Source organism: Jatropha curcas, chromosome 2, assembly GCF_041381405.1.
Source record: "Jatropha curcas cultivar XTBG-Jc1 chromosome 2, XTBG_Jcur_1.0, whole genome shotgun sequence".
Lineage (NCBI taxonomy): Eukaryota > Viridiplantae > Streptophyta > Magnoliopsida > Malpighiales > Euphorbiaceae > Jatropha > Jatropha curcas.
In genome coordinates this window covers 2642731-2663744 of record NC_143152.1, presented here as the reverse complement: position 1 = coordinate 2663744, position 21014 = coordinate 2642731, and the positions used below count along the sequence as shown (strand labels likewise).

At 34.9% G+C, this 21014-nt stretch overlaps 3 protein-coding genes across 7 annotated transcripts; 1 reads left to right on the top strand and 2 right to left on the bottom strand.

Moving 5' to 3' along the window:
* Positions 1-838: 838 nt before the first annotated feature.
* Positions 839-4719, top strand: LOC105645242 (Integrase-type DNA-binding superfamily protein). Of its 3 annotated transcripts, none has more exons than XM_012230793.4 (9): positions 839-1219; positions 1436-1518; positions 1630-1638; positions 1733-1821; positions 2146-2219; positions 2300-2350; positions 2842-2903; positions 3115-3746; positions 4294-4719. In XM_012230793.4, exons 1-9 carry the CDS (start codon positions 975-977, stop codon positions 4345-4347), a joined length of 1299 nt encoding a protein of 432 aa, XP_012086183.1. In that variant the 5' UTR covers positions 839-974; the 3' UTR covers positions 4348-4719. The 3 variants fall into 3 exon arrangements, with proteins under 3 accessions (XP_012086183.1, XP_089573717.1, XP_012086184.1); XM_012230794.4 differs by having other exon boundaries at positions 840-1219; positions 3121-3746; XM_089717591.1 differs by lacking the exon at positions 1630-1638.
* A 1665-nt stretch (positions 4720-6384) lies between these two features.
* On the bottom strand, positions 6385-11002 carry LOC149498050 (thioredoxin-like 3-3). 2 transcript variants are annotated; one of them, XM_089717592.1, is made up of 3 exons: positions 10928-11002; positions 10534-10598; positions 6385-7427 (listed from the first exon to the last, which is right to left on the bottom strand). In XM_089717592.1, exons 2-3 carry the CDS (start codon positions 10560-10562, stop codon positions 7208-7210), a joined length of 249 nt encoding a protein of 82 aa, XP_089573718.1. In that variant the 5' UTR covers positions 10563-10598; positions 10928-11002; the 3' UTR covers positions 6385-7207. The 2 variants fall into 2 exon arrangements, 1 of the variants encoding a protein (XP_089573718.1); XR_016319484.1 differs by lacking the exons at positions 10534-10598; positions 10928-11002 and having other exon boundaries at positions 6385-6737; positions 6905-7543.
* LOC149498049 (uncharacterized) lies at positions 7497-14122 on the bottom strand. Of its 2 annotated transcripts, XM_089717590.1 has the most exons (3): positions 10928-14122; positions 10534-10598; positions 7497-8093 (listed from the first exon to the last, which is right to left on the bottom strand). In XM_089717590.1, the coding sequence occupies exon 1, from the start codon at positions 13911-13913 to the stop codon at positions 11118-11120; it is 2796 nt and encodes a 931-aa protein (XP_089573716.1). In that variant the 5' UTR covers positions 13914-14122; the 3' UTR covers positions 7497-8093; positions 10534-10598; positions 10928-11117. The 2 variants fall into 2 exon arrangements, with proteins under 2 accessions (XP_089573716.1, XP_089573715.1); XM_089717589.1 differs by having other exon boundaries at positions 7497-10598.
* Between the last annotated feature and the right edge of the window lie 6892 nt (positions 14123-21014).

The window sequence follows — 21014 nt, the reverse complement described above, 5'->3', positions numbered from 1 at the left end:
CTTTATTTTTTAAAAATAAAAAATAGGGATAAAGAAATTGTCAACTGAAAATACAAGTGGATATTTCTTACAGGCTCTTTCAACAAATTATACTTTTTTTTTCGAATAAAATTTTTCATATTATTATAAAATTTAGTAAAAACTTCATGTATCAAATTTAACTGGTCTCTTCTTACAATCCATTTTGGCATTTTTTTTTTCAATAACCGAACAATGAATTTTAATTAAAAATATATATTGTATTAAATCCTTTCAATTAGCTTTGATGCAAAAATAGCCATAGCTCTTTCCTATTTACTGTGTTAAATCCTTTTTTTTTTTTTTTTACTAACCAAATTAGCTTTAATAGTTAATCAATTTTAACGGAGATAAAATGACATGATAAAATAATTTTTTAAAATTATTGATTTTTTATAAATAATTTTTATTCTAATTATGTCAAATCATTAGTTGCTTGGTGCAAGGAGACAGAAAGAAAACATAAAAAGGATGGGCCCTATTTATCATGCTACTTCCTACTTCCTGCCTTTGTCTATGTCCCACCCACCATGTGAGACCCTACATTTGTGGAGCCCAATGAATGGCTACCATGTCGTTTTGTGCTCATACTTACGAGTCATAAACCTTCTAACAGCAGACAAGTGGCATTGCTCTACACATGCCAACAGTCTGATGCAAACACAATCTTTCAAAACACATTAAATTACCAAAACACCCATGTCCCCATCCTAGCCGTTACAAACCCTTTTCACCCTTAACGACCCCACACGCCCACACTGTCATTCCAAAACCCATTGAGGGCTTGTACGTCATTTCATCTTAACCCCCCATAACTACTCTCACTCACTCTCTCTTTCTCAGCTCAATAGTTGAAAACCGAAAGCATTTGATTTCACTTGTCTAATCCTAATATTCTAATTTTCTATTCTCAACTCTTCAATCTCTTTCTCAGGGTTAGGGTTTTGTTTTTCCTTATGGCTTCCTCTTCTTCGGATCCTTGCTTGAAACCAGAACTGGGCGGCGGCGGTGGCAGTAGTGGTGGTAGCGCCGGTGGAGGTGGAGAGAGTTCAGAGGCAGTAATAGCTAATGATCAGCTGTTACTGTATAGAGGGCTAAAGAAACCTAAGAAAGAGAGAGGCTGCACTGCTAAAGAACGTATAAGCAAGATGCCTCCTTGCACAGCCGGTAAACGCAGCTCTATTTACCGTGGTGTCACTAGGTACATATACATGTATTTTTGGCGAATAGAAAAAATATAGTTTTTTGGTTGAATTTAATTAAATTTAACTCTTAATTAGTTGTAGTTTGTTTCATTGTTCTAAAAGCATCTGAGAGAGAAGCAAACAATGAATTTTATTCAAGATTCCAAAATTGACAGTGCAAACACAAATATTGGAGGGTAATGATTTTGGTTTTGTGGTTCATGGAATTTTAGACATAGATGGACTGGTCGATATGAAGCTCACCTCTGGGACAAAAGTACATGGAACCAGAATCAGAACAAGAAGGGAAAGCAAGGTCTCTCTCTTGCTTTGTCTCTTTTCTCTCTCTTTTGTATGATTCTGTCGACTGACACTAATTACTGACTATTATTGTGCATGGAATGATTGCTGTGATGCATTATTCCAGTATACTTGGGTAAGTTGCTTGCTTGGCACTATTTCTTTAGATATATGCTTTTGGCTTTGTTAGTTCATACTTGATGCATTTATTGAGAAATATCAACTTGCAGGGGCATATGATGATGAGGAGGCTGCAGCCAGAGCATATGATCTTGCTGCCTTAAAATATTGGGGCCCCGGAACACTCATTAATTTTCCAGTGAGATTCCCAAGTTGAACCTTTTTCCCTTTGTCATAAACGATCACCCATATTTTAGTCAGAAGCCATGTTCTATATGTGTCAGTTTAATGCAAATATGGATTTATTTCATTATTTATGAATGAGCTCCTTTTCAAAAATTTTTTGCTTTCCTTCTCGCTTCAATGAGGTACTAAGTATGAAATATTCACATTCTTGTTCAACTATCTACTTGGTACAAAATGAATTTTCTGTTATTAGTGATTTTCTGCATGTGGGTTTTTGTGTCCTTTTCCCCTATATTTTGAGCTTTTATTTATATTGTATAGTAATTGTGTGGTGCAGGTTACTGATTATACAAGAGACCTTGAAGAAATGCAGAATGTGTCAAGGGAGGAATACCTGGCATCTCTTCGGAGGTATTTGTCTACTCATCTACTCTGAACAGAATACTTTAAACTGTGTCTGGTGCTGATATTAATGTATACATTTCCTGCAGAAAGAGTAGTGGCTTTTCAAGAGGAATCTCTAAATACCGTGGACTTTCCAGGTATGCTTTGTCTGTAATGCTAATTATTTGCACAAACTTATGTTCAAATTCGAGAGGATTAGATGGTACATCTTTTATTTCTGTTTTCTGGGACTTGCTAGTTCTTGAGGCAGACATGGTAGTTACTGTATTATTGCCTTTAAGGCTTCAAGTCATGCTGGACGTCATTATGGCTTTCTTCTATGCTTGTTCAAACCTTTGAGAAACTACTTGATGTTTCTTATTTACCAATTGTTGCAAGTTGACAAAGTTTGAGTCATTGATATTTAATGATTAGCTGACCCACCTCAAAGCTGAACCTTTTTCTGACAGATTTTGATGGAATGTCCTTTATGGCTTCCTGTTTGACAACACGTGTTTTATGCTTTTGTTCTTGCCTTCAAGCTCTCGTGAGGGACTACAGTTGTTTTCTTTCTAACTAGATATGTATAAATTATTAATGATATTTTGTTTCTGTATTTTGCTCCATACTTCTGGCTATCACAAAGCAGTCGGTGGGACTCATCATTTAGTCGTATGCCCGGATCTGAATATTTCAGTAGCATAAATTATGGTAAGGCCCAAGGTTCTGTTTTCAAAGTATATTTTTTTCCAATGTCCAAGAAAATCGAGTTTTGAGAGAATCTTGTCGAGTTGTATCATTTTAGAGAACAAACTTTTGCCAAGAAATTGGCAATTGAGGGCTTCTATATATGTCTTATTTTTCCCAACTATTTTCCTCCAGAACCAGTGCCATCTATCTAATGGTGATATCTCATTATAAGGTGCAGCCGATGACCCAGCATCAGAGAGTGATTATGTTGGGAGTCTTTGTTTCGAGAGAAAAATTGATCTAACAAGTTATATCAAATGGTGGGGGTCGAACAAAACTCGTCAAGCAGAATCCATCTCAAAGTCATCTGAAGAGGCCAAGCATGGTTATGCCGAAGATGTTGGTGGTGAACTTAAAACATCAGAATGGGCAGTCCAGCCTACTGAGCCATACCAGATGCCCTGTTTAGGCATGCCGATTGATGGAAAAAAGCACAAAGGCTCTTCATTCTCTGCCTTGAGCATTTTGTCAAAATCAGCAGCATACAAGAGCTTGCAAGAGAGAGCTTCAAAAAAGCAAGAAAACCGTACTGATAATGACGAGAATAAAAACAAAAATACCAACAAGATGGATTATGGCAAAGCAGTTGAGAAGTCTACAAGCCATGATAATAGTAATGAGAGACTTGGAGCTGCATTAGGAATGACTGGTGGATTGTCTCTTCAGAGAAATGTGTATCAATTGACTCCTTTCTTGCCTGCTCCACTTCTATCCAACTACAATACCATTGATCCCTTAGTAGACCCCATCCATTGGACGTCTCTTGTTCCTGTTCTCCCTACTGGACTTGCTCGTAATTCTGAGGTAGATTAAATTTTCAATCACTTTGTTTTAGCTGCTTTTCTCCTATGTCTTTGCTTTTCTTTCATTTGATTTATGTATGAAAAACAGAATGAGGATGGAATGCATCAAAATTTTCTTTAGTTTGAAAAGGACATCATCATGAGCCAATTATGACTTAAGCTATCCATAAACTATCTTCAAGCAAAGAACATTAGCTATGAAATTTTAGAACTATGATAAAAGCTCTTTGTGGACCAAGTACTGGCAGTTGTTTATGTATAATTGCAAAATTAGCTAACACCATTTTTGGTGAAATTTTAACACAGATTTGTGAGTTGACCTTATCTGTGTAAGTTTCCATAACTGCTAATATTTGTTTTCCTGCCTTGGGGCTTCTTACTGTTATCCATTACCCATGTTTATGGAGAGTTTCGTCAATATTAGATAATAGGGAAACTAATTAACTCAAAATAGGACTCTGCCATGGTAATGCATAAAATAACTTGCTTCTCTGATGTATCTCTTGATTTATGTTCACCTCATAGAGACATTATATGATGTGATGCAGGTCACGAAGACGGAAACCAGTTCAACTTATACTTTCTTTAGGCCAGAGGAGTGATTGCATTTCTAGGTTGATTCCGCAATTTATGGGAAGGCAGGTACTTGAGAGGTTTCCCAGCATGAAAAATGTAGGAGAAGTCTTTTCTTATAATTTAATTCCTTTTGCCTTTTGGAATCCATTTTCTTTTGCAGCTTAATATTACATGTGTTTTAGCTAGTATACAAGTGGAAATATTTAATGTATATGCATATTGGTCACATATAGAGTTTTCAGCATATCCTGATGTATTATTTTATGTAAAATTTTTATATGAGGTTGGATGAACAGAGGCTTGTGTTAGAACAGAACAGGGATTATTACATGACTTTCTTTGCAGTTGATAGTTGTATTGTACAGAAATAAATATCCTCAGATATCACATTCAACATTTCTGTAGTCTGCAGAGATATTTAATCCTTCCTTGCTGATGCATATCAGATTTCCTCTTTGTTGTCTGTATAAAATAGCAACATAACATATATCCTAACCTATCAGTCATTACTGGAGGTGATGTGTCTTAGATGAACAGAGGCCTGTGTATATATATATATATATATATATATATATAAATATGGGAATAGGAAGAAATGATACTAGAGAAATCCTAGTATGGCCAATTAAAGATATTCATTGAAAGTTCTGAAATATTCTTAGCTATAGAAATTAAAATGAAAAATTTTAGTTGAAATATTCTTAGCTATAGAAGTTCATTTGCTTTCCAGTTTAGATGAATAAAGCTTCTGTCTTCTTTCCCAAAAAAAAAAAAAAGGCGATCAGTGCTTATGCCAAGCAAAGTGAACTGAATAAAATTTATGCTATTCAAGTGAACTGAATAAAATTTATGTTTAGTTCTCATACTAATCATTTAATTTCTATTTTATTAATCTATGAAATTCTTATGACATAAATAGTATGGTTCTTCTTTTATTAATACTAATAATAATTATGATCATTAAATTATATGGTTATTTTGAAAAATTACTTTATGTTAAAACCTAAAACCTAATTGGAAGTGTTTTAGTGAAATTTTTAAAAAATAATAAATTAATTGTCTTTACTCATATATGATTGATTATTTAAAATTTTAAAATAAATATAATCATATATATTTAAAAAAATGTATTAATATAATTGAAAAATTCAAACGATAAAGCAGTTCGCCATTAATATGTATAGGCTGAAAAAAAAAAAAAAAAAATAGAACAATAGAAAACAACGAAGGATTTATCAAGTGATAATGGTAGACTTTATGCTATGTGTATAGACACTCCTTCAAACCAGTTGTAAGCATCCAGAGTTCTGAAAGTCACCATAACAACATTGTCAACTTTTAAAGAAACAAAATCAAAAAAATTTGCTTAACATTGAAATTTTGCTTGTTGATGTTTCTGAAAAATGAGCATCTCTGAATGGTCCTCTCATCGAAGTTGAGGTCAGATGGGTCCTCACTTATTTCCCTGAACAAAAAATATTGATTCCTGTGTTAAAAGCAATTTATCGCGACTGAAGTTAATAAAAAATATAAAATTAAATAAAACCTGCTAATATGAAACAATAACCTAGAAATTACAGTAGAACTCAATTAAAAAAATTACATTTAATGCTCATAATTTGAGCTTACCGATATTTAATTTAATAGTCTAATAAATTAAAAATAATACTTTTTTAACTAATAACACTATATATTATTTTCAAAACTAAAGAGCTTGCATACTTCCAAATAATAAATGAAAGATAAGGTCATGAACGATATTAGAAACTCACAGACAGTCTCTCTCGCTCTCCCAAAGTTTTTCGTCCAGCTTTTCAAATGTAACTAAACAAAGGAAATACATTTTATGTATGCGGTTGTTTAGCAACACAAGATTCTATCTTTGTCTGGACCATGATGTTCGAGGAGGGTCCAAGTGCAAGCATGTAGTAATTAGTAATTTAGTTGATAGTTGAGTTCATTCTCCTCTCTGTTATAATATTCTGTAGTCATAATCTTCAGTCAATTAATGCATTATAGATTTCTGATTTTACATTTGTTATAACTATCAAGAAGCATTAATATTAGTAAAAATGTGATTTTCATAATTGGAATGCTCAAAGCAGTGTTGTGTTTTTGCATAATTTGGCAAGTGCAGGACATGCTATTCCTGCATCCACTTTACAATGATAAATGAGTCCTAAGACAAGATAGATTTTAAGAATGCAGCCACAAGCGATCATGCAGCTTCTCTTCTCCAGCACCAAACATTTCATCAACCCTTTCACCGTCGCGAAAAAAATGAAATGTTGGTGTATAACGAATTTGCAGATTTGTTTCCAGACATTCATCAATATCTGCATATATGAAAGAAAGCTTAGGGAAATTGTTGCTCAGCTTGCAAAATGCAGGGAGGATCTGGCTACACACCCTACACCTGAAAAATACACAAAAAATTTCAATTAACAAGAGAATTGAACAAACCAAGAAACGTGACAGGAGAGAAGAAAAATAACGCTCTGCAGTTTCGTTATTTGTAAAAGTAAAATACATGAATGTATCGCAGCTATTAAAACAGTTCTATTACACTTTTACATAAATAACCTTTTAACTAATGACTATTTACATATATTTTTCATCCCCCCTCAAGTTGGAGGGTGCAGATGCTGTTGCCCCAACTTGCATAGAAGACTTCGATAATGGGCAGAACTTAAAGGCTTAGTAAAGGTATCTCCAAGCTGAGAATGAGAAGCAACATGAAGTGGCTTGATGAAACCATGCTTCAAGCGATCACGAACCAAATGACAGTCTATATCCAAGTGTTTAATGCGTTCATGAAACACTGGATTCGCAGCAATATGTAAGACAGCTTGATTGTCACAAATGAGTCCTAAGACAAGATAGATGTTAAGAATGCAGCCACAAGCGATCATGCAGCCTCTCTTCTCCAGCACCAAACATTTCATCAACCCTTTCACCGTCGCGATAAAAATGAAATGTTGGTGTATAACGAATTTGCAGATTTGTTTCCAGACATTCATCAATATCTGCATATATGAAAGAAAGCTTAGGAAAATTGTTGCTCAGCTTGCAAAATGCAGGGAGGATCTGGCTACACACCCTACACCTGAAAAATACACAAAAAATTTCAATTAACAAGAGAATTGAACAAACCAAGAAACGTGACAGGAGAGAAGAAAAATAACGCTCTGCAGTTTCGTTATTTGTAAAAGTAAAATACATGAATGTATCGCAGCTATTAAAACAGTTCTATTACACTTTTACATAAATAACCTTTTAACTAATGACTATTTACATATATTTTTCATCCCCCCTCAAGTTGGAGGGTGCAGATGCTGTTGCCCCAACTTGCATAGAAGACTTCGATAATGGGCAGAACTTAAAGGCTTAGTAAAGGTATCTCCAAGCTGAGAATGAGAAGCAACATGAAGTGGCTTGATGAAACCATGCTTTAAGCGATCACGAACCAAATGACAGTCTATATCCAAGTGTTTAATGCGTTCATGAAACACTGGATTCGCAGCAATATGTAAGACAGCTTGATTGTCACAAAACAAAGATATTGGAAGAGAAATAGAAACATGAAGATCTTTCAAAATGTAAGATAACCATTGTAATTCACATACAGTAGTAGCCATAGACCTATATTCTGCTTCAGCTGATGATCGAGAAACGGTATTCTATTTCTTTTTTTTCCAAGAAATCAAAGAATCACCAAGGAAAATACAATATCCAGTGAGAGACTTGCGAGAAAAGGGACGTGAAGACCAATCTGCATCACAAAAAGCCCTAAGTTTCAAGTCATTAGAGGCAGAATAAAAAAGCCCTTTGGAAGAGGTGCCATGCAAGTATCTAACAACTTATAAAGCTGCTGCCATATGAGGTTCTCTTGGAGAAAACATAAACTTACTTAAATGCTGAACACAGTAACTGATGTTAGGCCTTGTCAAAGTAAGATATAGAAGCTTACCAATAAGCCTTCTATATTGATTAGGATTATCCAAAATAAGAGCTTCATCTAAAGACAGTATAGCACTTTTAGATAGAGGAACAGCAGCAGGTTTTGCATGTTCAAGACCAACCTCTTTAACCAAATCCAAGATAAACTTTCATTGAGAGAGAATGGTGCCAATAGAAGACCTAGCTATCTCAATGCCCAAAAAATATTTGGCAAAACCCAAACCTTTGATAGTAAATTGAGCATCTAAAGCTTTTTTACCAGCAGTGATAGCAGTCATATGAGTACCAGTTATAATAACATCATCCACATAAACAAGATCGATTAGAAATTCATTATCAACAGTTCTAGTAAACAAGCAATGATCATGACTAGACTGAATAAAACCCAATTTGAGAATGAAATTTGTGAATTCAACATTCCATTGTATTGATGCTTGTTTAAGACCGTAAAATGACTTTCTAAGTAAACAAACTTGATTGGGTTGAGCAAGAGAATAATCTGCAGGAGGCTGCATATACACCTCTTCATCGAAAAACCCATGCAAAAATGCATTATTGATATCCAATTGACAAAGGGGCCATTTAAATGAAGTAGCTACAGCAAAAACAAGTCTAACAGTAGCTACTTTAGCCACAGGAGAAAACCTCTCCTTAAAATCAATACCTTCAATTATGCTTGTAGCCTTTAGCCACCAACCTTACCTTACATCTATCAATCTCCCCATTAGGTTTACACTTAACCCTATAAACCCACTTAGAACTGATGACTTTCTTCCCTTTAGGTAAAGAAGTGAGCTGCCATGTGTCATTAGATTCTAAGGTTTGTAATTCATCAGACATAGCCTTGACCCAATGAGGTTCTTTGGAGGCTAGCAAATAAGTGGTGGGTTTAGGGACTTTAGAAATATTGGACAAAAAGGCTAAATGAGGAGATGAAAAAGTTTAAGAAGAAGGAGAAATACCTGTCTTAACTGGAACAGCAGAAGAGGATGAAGAAATTACATTGCAAACAAAATCTTGAAGCCAAGTTGGTTTAAAATCACTCTAGTACTTCTTCTAGGAGGATTAGAAGGAATAGAAGAGGAAATAGTGTCATTATTAACAAATTCAGCATTATTTGGGGAATGAGTTGGTGATAAAGAAACAGGAACATCAGTGTTACTATTTTGCAAAGGAAAAGAAGAGAAATGGGAATGTGAAGGAGTAATAGAAGATGGAGTGGGAGAGCAAAATGAAGGATTAACAATAATTAAAGGTATCACAGATGAAGTAAAATCAGAATTAAAATGAGACAGAGTACGAAAAGGAAATGAATTTTCAAAAAACTTAACATCTATGCTAGCAAAGATCTTTTTAGTTTGTAAGTCATAAAGTTTGTATCCTTTTTGAGAAGGACAGTAACCAATGAAAACTAATTTTAAAGCTCTAGGGGCAAACTTATCTTTGTGAGGGAGAATGTTTGTGAGAAAGCAAAGACACCCAAAGACTCTCAAAAAATCATAAGGGGTATCCCATTGTAAAGTAGATAAAGGCATTCTATTAATCAAATAAGTAGCAATAAGAATACATTCAGACCAAAAGGATTTGGGAAGATTTGATTGGAATTATAAAGCTCTAGCAACTTCTAAAAGATGCCTATGTTTCCTTTCTACTACTCCATTTTGTTGGGGAGTATAAACACAAGACTTATGGTGAATGATGCCCTTAGAATGAAATAAGTTTTGGCAAGAAGAGCTCAAAGACCCATTATCAGTTCTAACTATCTTAACTTTGGTACTAAACTGAGTATCAACTTGATTAAGGAACAAAGAGAGCATAGAAGTGGTTTGACTCTTATGAGGCATCATGTAAGTCCATGTTGTCCTAGTGTAATCATCAACTATGGTTAAGAAAAATCTAGCTCCAGTTAGGGAAATGATAGGATAAGGTCCCCAAATATCTATGTGAACTAGTGTAAAAGGACGTGAACTATGAATAGAACTACTACGAAATGGTAGCCCAGTTTGCTTAGCCAAAGGACAAACAGAACACAAATGATTTTTGTTAGCAACAGATTTAAGAGAGTCAATGTGGATGAGTTTGTCATGAGAAATATGGCCTAATCTAGCATGCTAAATAGGAAAAGAATCAAAAGAAGAAAGAAAAGCAATATGGTTTCTTTATTCAATTTCCAACTAGAGAACATGTTATTTACAAAGGACATAGAATCAAGTTTTTGAAGGGTGGAATTAATGCAAGAAGTAAAACCATACTTATGCAATTTGTAGAGTCCTCCATCCATCTGTCCCGCTGCAACTACTGCATCAGTCAAGAGGTCCTGAAATAGGCAGCAAAAAGGATAGAAAATGATTAGTAAATTATGCTCACATAGTAATTTGCTCACAGAAAGCAAATTAAATTTAAAGGTAGGAATATAAAGAACATTGGCAATGGTGAATTTTGGACTAAGAGTTAATGAACCTGATTGTGTTACATGGCATATTGATTCATCAGGTAAACAAATTGGAATAGGGCATTCAAGTGTATGTAACGAATGAATTAAGGCACAATTAGGGGACAAATGATCTATAGCACCTGAATCAATAATCCAAACATCTAAAGAGATAACAAAATTATGACAATACTTGGTAAGGTTATTGTCAATACCAGAAAAATTGGCTGCAAGATGAGCGGCAGCAGATGGCTCAGCGATCACAGATTTGCCTTTCATAAAATGCATTAACTCTTCATGTAAAGATGAAGCTAGAGTGCTTGCCAATGTAGAACTCCAATCACTGAGACGCAAATCAGTAGACGCAGAAGAGTCCAAAGGTGTAAGAGGTAAAGACTTATCCTCTTAATGTACCATAGAAGCGTCGGCAGCAAATCTGGAAGGACTAGAAGAATATCCATAACTAGAAGATTTACCTTTGAAGGACTTAAAATTCTCAGGGAAACCATGAAGTTGAAAGCATTTTTCTCTGGTATGACCATCCTTATTACAATAATCACAATGCCTTTTATCCAAAGGTTTAGTCCATTTAGAATTAACTCCCTTATATCGCCTATTTTCAGACTGAGAAAAACCATTAGCAGTAGCTTGACTCCCTCCCTTGATGGACTCAGCCCCATCAATCAATCCTCTTCTTCCATTTCTCCATCGGTATTTGCTAAAGTATTTCCCATTTCTCCATTGGCGTTTGCCAAAATATTTCCCATTTCTCCATCTGCATTTGCCAATCCCATTTCTCCATCGGTGTTTGCCATAGTATTTCCAGCCATTTTCAATTTGCACTCCATCAACTTCACCTTGTAAATGAAGCTTTGTAGTTCGGTGAAGATAAGCATTCAAATCATATCCCAGTGACTTCATTCTGCTAAGAAGATCAAGTGCACGGTACCTTTTATCTTCAGAGCAAAGAAGACACTTAAGTAGTCGGTTGCAAATTCGTGGCATCAACATGTAACCTTCCTCAATTGTGTAAAGAAAGATTTCTGCTGCAAAGTCTAGGTTCCCTTCTTTGCATAATCCATTTATTAACTTCACACAGCTTGGAGGAGAGATCATAATTTTGTGCTCCTTAAGAATGAAAAATATATTTAAAGCTTCTTCTAGTCTTTCCGCCTGACACAACCCAATTAGCCAAATGGTATAAGGTGCTAACTGAAAATCATTTAACTTCAGGTCCATTTCAAGTAACTGACGAACTGCCTTTTCCACTTCCCCTTTGTCAAAATATTCTCCTAGTGTTTTAATCACTTCCTTGTCTCGTCCAGAAACATTCTGAAGATATTGCAACCAAAGACCAAAAGCTAAAGACACGTTCTTTCTCCTACATGACCAGGTCATAAGTGATTTATAAACAGCTGAAGTTGGCGCACATCCATTCTTTAACATCTCATCGAACATTCTAAATGCATCTTCATTTCTTTTAGCAAGAAAAAACCCATTAATAAGAGTACCATATGTTACAGAATCTAGTGAGAGCCCCTTGAGTTGAAGCTCCCTGAAGAGCTTAAAAGCACCATTAATGTTGCCTGCCCTGCAAAAACCATTAATCAGAATGTTATAAGTGAGGATGTCAGGTGCAAACCCACTATCAGCAATTTGTGTGAGAATATTGTATGCCTTGACAATCAATCCTGAGCCACACAATTGCTCCACCATATTTTGTAAACTTGCAACATCAAGAACCCGATTAGCACCCTGAGAAAGACGAAGAAACAATGAAGGATTTCTCCCTATTTCCATCTTGCAAAATAAAAGCTGAGCTGTCTTAAGCTTTCCAGCCTTACAAAGTCCATCAATTAAAGCATTAAATGTAAACACAGAAGGATAACATCCAAGTTTCTCCATTTCATCAAATATTTTTTGTGCCTCCCAAACCAGCCCGTTCCTGCACATACCACAAATGAGAATGGTGTAAGTGCAAGTGCTGGGGAAGCAATCATTCTTTGAAATCTCAAGATGAAGTGATTTTGCCATATCTAAAAGACCCATGTCACAAAAACCTTTGATCAAAACATTATAACATTGGGTATCAGGAACGATACCTCTCTCAGTCATCTCACTCAATAACATTAATGCGTCGTTAACTTTTCCTGCTTCTGATAAACCCTTCATCATTATGGTGTACACCACAACATCAGTCTCAACATTATCCTCATTCATTTTCCGATACCACATTTGTGCATCTTCAAACCTCCTAGCTCTAAACAACCCATCAATCAAACTACTATATCCCTCCTTATCCAGCACATAACCATCCTTTTTAAAAGAATTCAAAAGCATCAAAGCGTCATCAACTCTGCCCAACTTACAAAACCCATCAAGCAAAGCATTATAAGTAACAAAATCAGGCCTGCACCCAGTATCTTTCATTAAATTAAACAACCTGTAAGCATCATCAGCTCTTTGAGCTTGACACAACCCCGAAATGACAATGGTATACGTAATCTTACTTGGTGAAATTCCTCTTTGTGTCATTTCATCAAACATTTGAAGTGCATTCTGGCTTTTTCCACTCTTACACAACCCATCCATCAGAATACTAAATGTAACTATATTTGGCAACGAATTGACCTTCAACATTTTATTATAAACTCCTAAAGCTAACAGAATAACCCCATTACGCACCATAACATGCAAAATTGTATTAAAAGTAAAAACATCAGGCTTACAGTCAAAATCTCTCATCCTTTCGAAAGCTTCCACAGCTTTCTCAACCATACCAATCTTTGCATACGCTTGAATCAACACTGTAAATGCATCGGCTGATATAAACCCATTACATTTCTTTACTTCCTTTAGAACTTCCCAATACAATTCAAGCCCATTTGTGTTCTCCTTAATCAGCATGTCAATGATTATGCTGTGAGATACCCATGAGCGGAAACGCCTGTATTTAGATGCCCAGATAAAGAATCGAAAACCCAATTGAGGATTCTGTGGATTTTCAAGTATAGAAGTCACGACACCGGGAGACAGAAATGGAACAATAGGTTCTAGAGCTGGTTCCATCGGATTAACGGAGCCGATGATTGCTAAGACTTCACTGGACATAGTGAGTTTTTTGGTTGAACTTGTGTGGACATGTTGAATCCATGGAGGTTTGGGATGACAGACTTGCCGAAAAAATGACTGGAATTTCATAATCGTGGCAATGATTTTTGGATTGAGGATTTATGAGATTTTGACGTTAGTTGAAAATTTAGGGGTTTTGATGTGTTTTTGCAGTCAACGCTCTTGATTGAGTTCGTTTGAGGTGCGTTTCGTTTGGTCGGAGGTGCGTTTTCGTTTGCTCGGCGAGTCAGGTGCGTTTTCGCTTGGTCGTTTTCTGTTTGGTTGGCGATAAGACTTTTCTGTTTATCAGTTTTATATGTTGCAATTTTATAGAATTTTTATATTAATTATATCAACCTTTTTTTCTGAAAAATATTAATTATATCAACCTTAAATTCAATTAGTAATAATAAATAATACGATTCACAAGGATTTTTTTTAATTAACAGCAATTGTGTTATGTAATTAAAATTAGCGAAATACATAAATTTGCTCTTACAATTTACGTGATCGTTTTGCCTTGTAAAATTTTTACGTTTGCGAAGAACATATCACAACCTATATTTTTCATATTTTAATAATAATTATATCCCTCGTCATAATAAAATAACTTTATAAAAGTTCAATTCAATTATTACTATAATGTAAAAGTGTGGAATTATAATAGGTTTAATGTAAAATTCAGAAGTAAATTTATGTATTAGATGAAATAAAATTTATATTCTAACATTAGAAATGTAATGTTGTTAATATTTTTATGACCTATTTAACTCAATCGTTAGAATATTTTTATTCTTTTTATATAGTTTTCATTAAATTTAATTGATACTTTTAAGTTATTAATTTTGAATTATTTTGATTAATATACTATTAATAAATTAAATTATTTGAATTTATTTTTTGTATTTAATTTTTCATCAACTTAAGGCTCATTCATTTCCATAAAATAACTTGCAGGAAAATATTTTTCACAATTTTCTATTATTTGGGCACTCAAAAAAATAAGTCAATAGAAAATATTTTTATTGATCAAAGGAAAATTAAGTCATTTTTAAGGAACATGACTTTTCATTTTCGAGGGAGTAAAACATTTTTGATATAGGCAAATTGAAATACCCCGAATTTTTATTTTCGAAACTTTCGAATTTTTATTAAATCAAAAATCCCGATTTTCAACTATATGGGCTATAAATACCAAACAATCTCAATTCGAGCCCAAGTTTGCGAGTTGGGCTTAAGCCCAAATATATCATCAGAATTGTCGATTTGAGAACAATTAAAATTTTCAAGAAATAATATGAAACTCTAGCAATTTAATCCATTGTAACTATATATAAATTAATTATCCTAAAATCAAATATCATTACTATTAATATTTTTATTATTATTGAGTAAATAGAGAAAAAGTTACGAAACTTAACTAAAACAATCGAAATAAATAGAACCGGACCCGGAAATCAAAATGATTTTGGAAAACCACAAGAATAACCTGAAAACCAAGTGAAAAACCTGCAAAGCGAGCAAAATTGAGCCAAATTGTTGAATCAGACCAAACCGGTTCGAATCGAACCGAAATGATCTAGAAACCGACTTAGTTTCTTCTTTTCTTCCTCTCTTCTTCTTCTTCTGCGTGCGCGACAGTCTCCTCCTCCTCCCTTTCCTTCTCATTTCCGACCACCGCTCGACGAGAGCGAGGTGGCGATCGCCTTCCCTGGAGTCTCTGGTCCATTTTCTGGCCTCCTTCCCCGCTAGCAGAGCCTCTAGTGGCGCGAACGAGACTGTCCCCATCGACAGTTCTCGATCTTCGATCTCCGGCGATACCAGGTGATTCTGGCAACGTGAAGCTTGAAGGTGAGCTCCAATTGATTCCTCCGTCTTGTGTGAACAATTTCCATCCAAGAAACGACGGTTTTGGTGGAAGGAACTGGAACCACCATGAACGGCGGTAAGGGGCGACTGTCAAGTTCGTTTCGACCAGCTAAAGGGTTGATCTCACTAAACTAACGACGGAAATGGAATCCTTGGTGAATTTCGAGTCAAATGGTATGATCGTGACGAATTTCTAGGCATTATTGATCTTCCGGCCATCGTAGACGGCGGCGGCGGCGGCGTTCTGGTGACCGGCCTGTGAGCCTCCGGCGAGGCATCAAGGGACAGAATTTTCCTCTCTTCACGAGGATCGTGGAATCCTCGCCCAAATTTCAATTGGTACGTTCTAAGACCAATTTCCTATTTTCGGTATAAATTCTAAACTTAGTAATCATTAGTTAATTAAATTGAATTTGAATTAATTAATTCATATATTATATATGAGCTTGGTTGAGAAGGACCTATTTATTTTGACGAACAGCAACTATTTTGAATAATTGAGGACATTGAGATAAACTAATCATAGGAATTGATATATATATATATAAGGGCGAGTTGGATTACTTAGTAGATGTATTCATTAAATTTTAGTTTAATTGAAGCATTTGTTCTTAATGGTTGAATTTAACTTAATTGATACAAGTTTTGTTTATAAATTGTACATTTATTTGATAATTAGTTAGAGAACAATTAATAATATCGTTGAAACATGCTTGGAGGTTATTATAATTCGTAAATTAATTGGTGCATGTGGACATGGTTGTTTTGAAAGGAGAATAGGAATAAAGCCGATTGATTGCCCGACGGATGGGCTGTGTGCATTGATTGATAAATATATAATAATATTGTGATATTTAAGCAGGTAGATAGTCCTACTGTTAGGGGAGGTGCTGTCGAAATTTCGATAGAATCTAGACTAGTTTTAATTAATAACATAATAAATAAGCTTATTTAGATAAATTCTATAATTTGATACATAATAAATAAAGTGCTTTAATTACGTTATCATTATCTGTAACATCTCTTCCCGGTCCACCCGTTAACCCGAATGAACCGAACCGAGACGCTACAAACTGGTTGACTTTATGTCTTGTCATGCTGATATCATAATGTATATTGAATATAATATCATGCTGATGTTGTTTACAATAATAATGTAATTTATATTTACAAGACATGATACTAGTGTCAAAATGAAATGGGCCCAACTGTGTGCCCTGTACATGCCATAAAAAGGGGTAGACAAAAGATACACATCCAAATGAGTAGCTACCCTGAAGACTGAGTCTTCTACAGACGAACTGCAGCAGTTGCAAGCTGACTCTCTACGGTCCAAACTCAAAACCTGCGAATTAAACAGGTAACTCGCTGAGCAAATAAAACTCAGTGGATATCTCAACATATAAAGAAACAATTAAGCACATACATAGATAGAAATAAGCATGTAAATGCATATGGATAATTAAACATATAAGCACATATAGCATGATCCTTTCCTTATACCTTGATTATCTTTCGTACTGTTTATAATACTGTATGATTCATGAAATGTTATGTCAAGATATCTGTATGGCTCCATAAGGTTATAGTGAAACCGAAGTGATAAGAAAAACTGTATGAAACTGGATGAATACTGTATGCTTGGCTGCTATGGCCCATATATAATCATATCCACTCAACGGCCTGTAGCCGGAGTATCAAACTGTATGGGGTGCAGATCTGCTATCCTATGTCGCGACATAGCCTTATCTAAGTGGTTTCTACCTAACCTCAATGGAGCCTAATGTTGGTATGTCAATAATATAACACAACATCATATTCATAGTTCATAACTTCATAAATCATAATGTTTATTTGATTTCACATCATTTGTATGCTTGCATGTTGTTTTGATACATGATTTAATGTTGTATTCTTGTAGTAAAATGATTGGAGGCATACAAGTTGAGCAAAGGAATCCAATTGCATAGAAAATAAAGTCCAAAAGTGCATGAAAACACAAGTCGCGAGCGCGCCTTGCAAAGTCGCGAGCGCGTAATGCACACCTGAAGGTCAGTGAGTTTCCAGGTGAAAGTCGCGAGCGCGCAGTGCAAAGTCTCGAGCGCGAGAAGTGCAAAATGAGAGTCAGTGAGTTATCGGGCACAAGTCGCGAGCGCGCAGTGCAAAGTCGCGAGCGCGTAAAGCACCAAATGAGAGTCAGAGAGTTTCAGGTGAAAGTCGCGAGAGCGCAAATGAAAGTCGCGATCGCGTAATGTGCAAAATGAGAGTCAGTGAGTTTCAGGCACAAGTCGCGAGCTCTTCATGCAATTCGCGCGCGCGCATTGCGTTTTCCAGCCTACACAGTCTGTACTCTTTTGGTCATATCTCTCAATATACAACTCCGATTTGGATGATTCAAAAACCCATGTAAAGTTAACACATAGAGGAACAAATAACTCTTCTATAACACTTCCTAATTCCATCATTAAATGGGGTCAAAATCAAGATGAAGTTACTGGTAAAATTTCCAGCAAAACCTGTTTCAGCATAAACTCACTATTTACTTCCTTTATTCAATACCTCCCCTGTTTTCTCACCATTACCAGTCCTTCCAATCAACATGAAGCAATATTGTCTCATTAGCAACACACCACACAAATTCTCATGCAAAGAAAATGGTAAATGAAAAGAGATATCAAACCTTTACTCCAAAAAGCTTGAGCTCTTCTTTAACTTCTTTTTTTCTACTACCTTTGAACTCCCTTCTCCTATACACATCAGAATTCTTATAACTTATCTACAATATAGCTCAATTAGAGGTTGAATAATATAAAGCTTCAAGAAATTCTACTTACTTGGAGAAAATTGAGGTTGCCTTAAACTACCATGAAAATGGATGGAGAAAGGAAGGAGATGAAGAAGATGAAGATAAGGATGAAAATGGGAAAGTGAAAATGATTATCACGGATAGGCCATCAAGATATCAAGAAAAATGATGTGAAACTTACTAAATGGTACCTCAAGTGGCAAAAGGCTATAACTTAATACCCAAGCTTGATCTTTTAATGCAAATAAATCCTAACCCTTATACTTTGATCTTTTTCTCTCAATCAAGTAAGTCCACTTATAACCCCATTCTACCCCAACCGGGTTTGGTTTGGCCCGACTCAACTCGACTCTATGAAATGACTTGACTCAGTGCTAAGACTCGACTCGGTAGGATGTCACACTATCATTATTATTCATTTAATTATTCAAATATTTATTTATTTTCATTATCATTGTTTATTATTATTATTATTATTATTGTTATTATTATTATTATTATTATTATTATTATTATTATTATTATTTATTTTATCCTTGTTGTTTATTGTTAATGTTATTTATTTAATTATTTATTTGCATTTGAGAATGGATGTCTAATTATGCATTGCATTACGATGTTCAACTGATCAATATGTCTGCATTTAATTGCAATGTTTGATAATTGTGTTGTGATAATGCTATGCTTTGTTTGTGTGGAATTGGGATGAAGTGGGTCACCATGGGTTTGTGAGACCGTTACTGTTATATAGATCCTGATTATGATTACAGTTAGCCGGGTAAATGAGAGATCGGCGCCCCCGTGTGCACCTACCATTACCGTTACCGTTAACCACAGGATGGCCGCTTGTTGTTGCGCACCTGAAAATCTAGATTTGATCGCAGCCCGCAGGGTGGCCTCCTGTTGTGTGCGCCTGATGATCTAGATTGGATGGAGACCACCGAGTAGCCTCTTGTTGGTATATATATATATATATATATATATATATATATATATATATATATATATATATATATATATATAAAGAGGGAATGGGAAAAATAATGAGAGGGCTGGTCAAGTGAGGATTAGACCGGTCAGCCAGTATGGGGGATCGGCTCCCTAGTGCACACATGAGTGGATGAGACATGTGGGAGGACGGCTCATCGGGGTTTCGGTGATGCCACTGACCAATTTCCACGTGATGTGATTATTTGAAGGTGATATTAATTGTGATTGCTGGTGATATGCCATTTGTGTGACTGACTGTATAAGCATATAACTAGTCAGATGACTAGATTGATATATTTACACATTTGTGTGAATGTGTGTGTTGTGCAATAATAGTTACTCCTTAGAAAAGCTCACATATCTTGTTTAATTTTTTAGGAAGTAAATTTCTCTTTAATTCGGTTAAGCTATGTTCCTTCGCCGCAGGGCTAGAAAGAAAATTTTCCTAGTTCAATAATTATTTTGATATGTATCTATATGTATAAAAATCTATGTATGTATATCAGTTAGTGACTCCGCAGTTGTAGAATTTACTTACATATAATCATGTATTATATAGACGAAATTATTCTTTGAGCCCATATTAAAAATGTGATGTATTGTTAATTGGGACCGAACTATGGAATGTGGTAGCTGATAAATTTGGGCCGAGATTTAATAAAATCTTGAGGTTTATTTTTCTATAAATATGGGCTAAATGTTTAAAATTATATTGAGATAGTAAATTTTTAGTGTTTCAGGCTTACTACGGGCCTCGGGGGCCTTAAGCTTATCTGGGCCCTAGTGCCGGTCCAGCCCATGGAATCGGGTCATGACACAAACTTTATAAATTCATATTTTTTTAATTTATTAATCATCATAGTCACTACCACCAATCACCATTTACCACCGATTACCACCACCGGCTACCACCATCGGCCACCACCATTGGTCACCACCACCAGCCACTGGCGGCTTTTATAATTTTTATATATATATATATATATATATATATATATATATATATATATATGAAATACCTCAAATTTTTATTTTCAAAACTTTGGAATTTTTATTAAATCAAAAATTCGAATTTTTGATAGTATGGGTTGTTACGATCGAGCAATTCTAACTTGAGCCCAAATTTGAATTGGGCCCAAGCCTAAAAACGGATTATTCGGAATTTTCGATTGGACAATGCTTAAAATTTTGATGAAGTAAAATGGGATACAAATTATTAATTGATTTTAAATATATGTTTTTGTATGTAATTGGTATATAAACTAAAATCAAATATCATTACTGTTACTATTTTTATTAATATTGAGTAAATGGGAAAAATGTTACGGAACCTAATTAAAATAATCAAATAAATTGAACCGGATCCAAAAAATCAAATAAATTTTTCGAAAACCAGATGAAAAATCCATAAATCAATTGAAAAACCAAGCTAAAACCATGATTTAAACCAAACCAGACTCGAATCGACCCAAACCCCATCCACCAATTAGAAAATTCTAAAAAAAAAAAAGAAAAAGAAAAAGAAA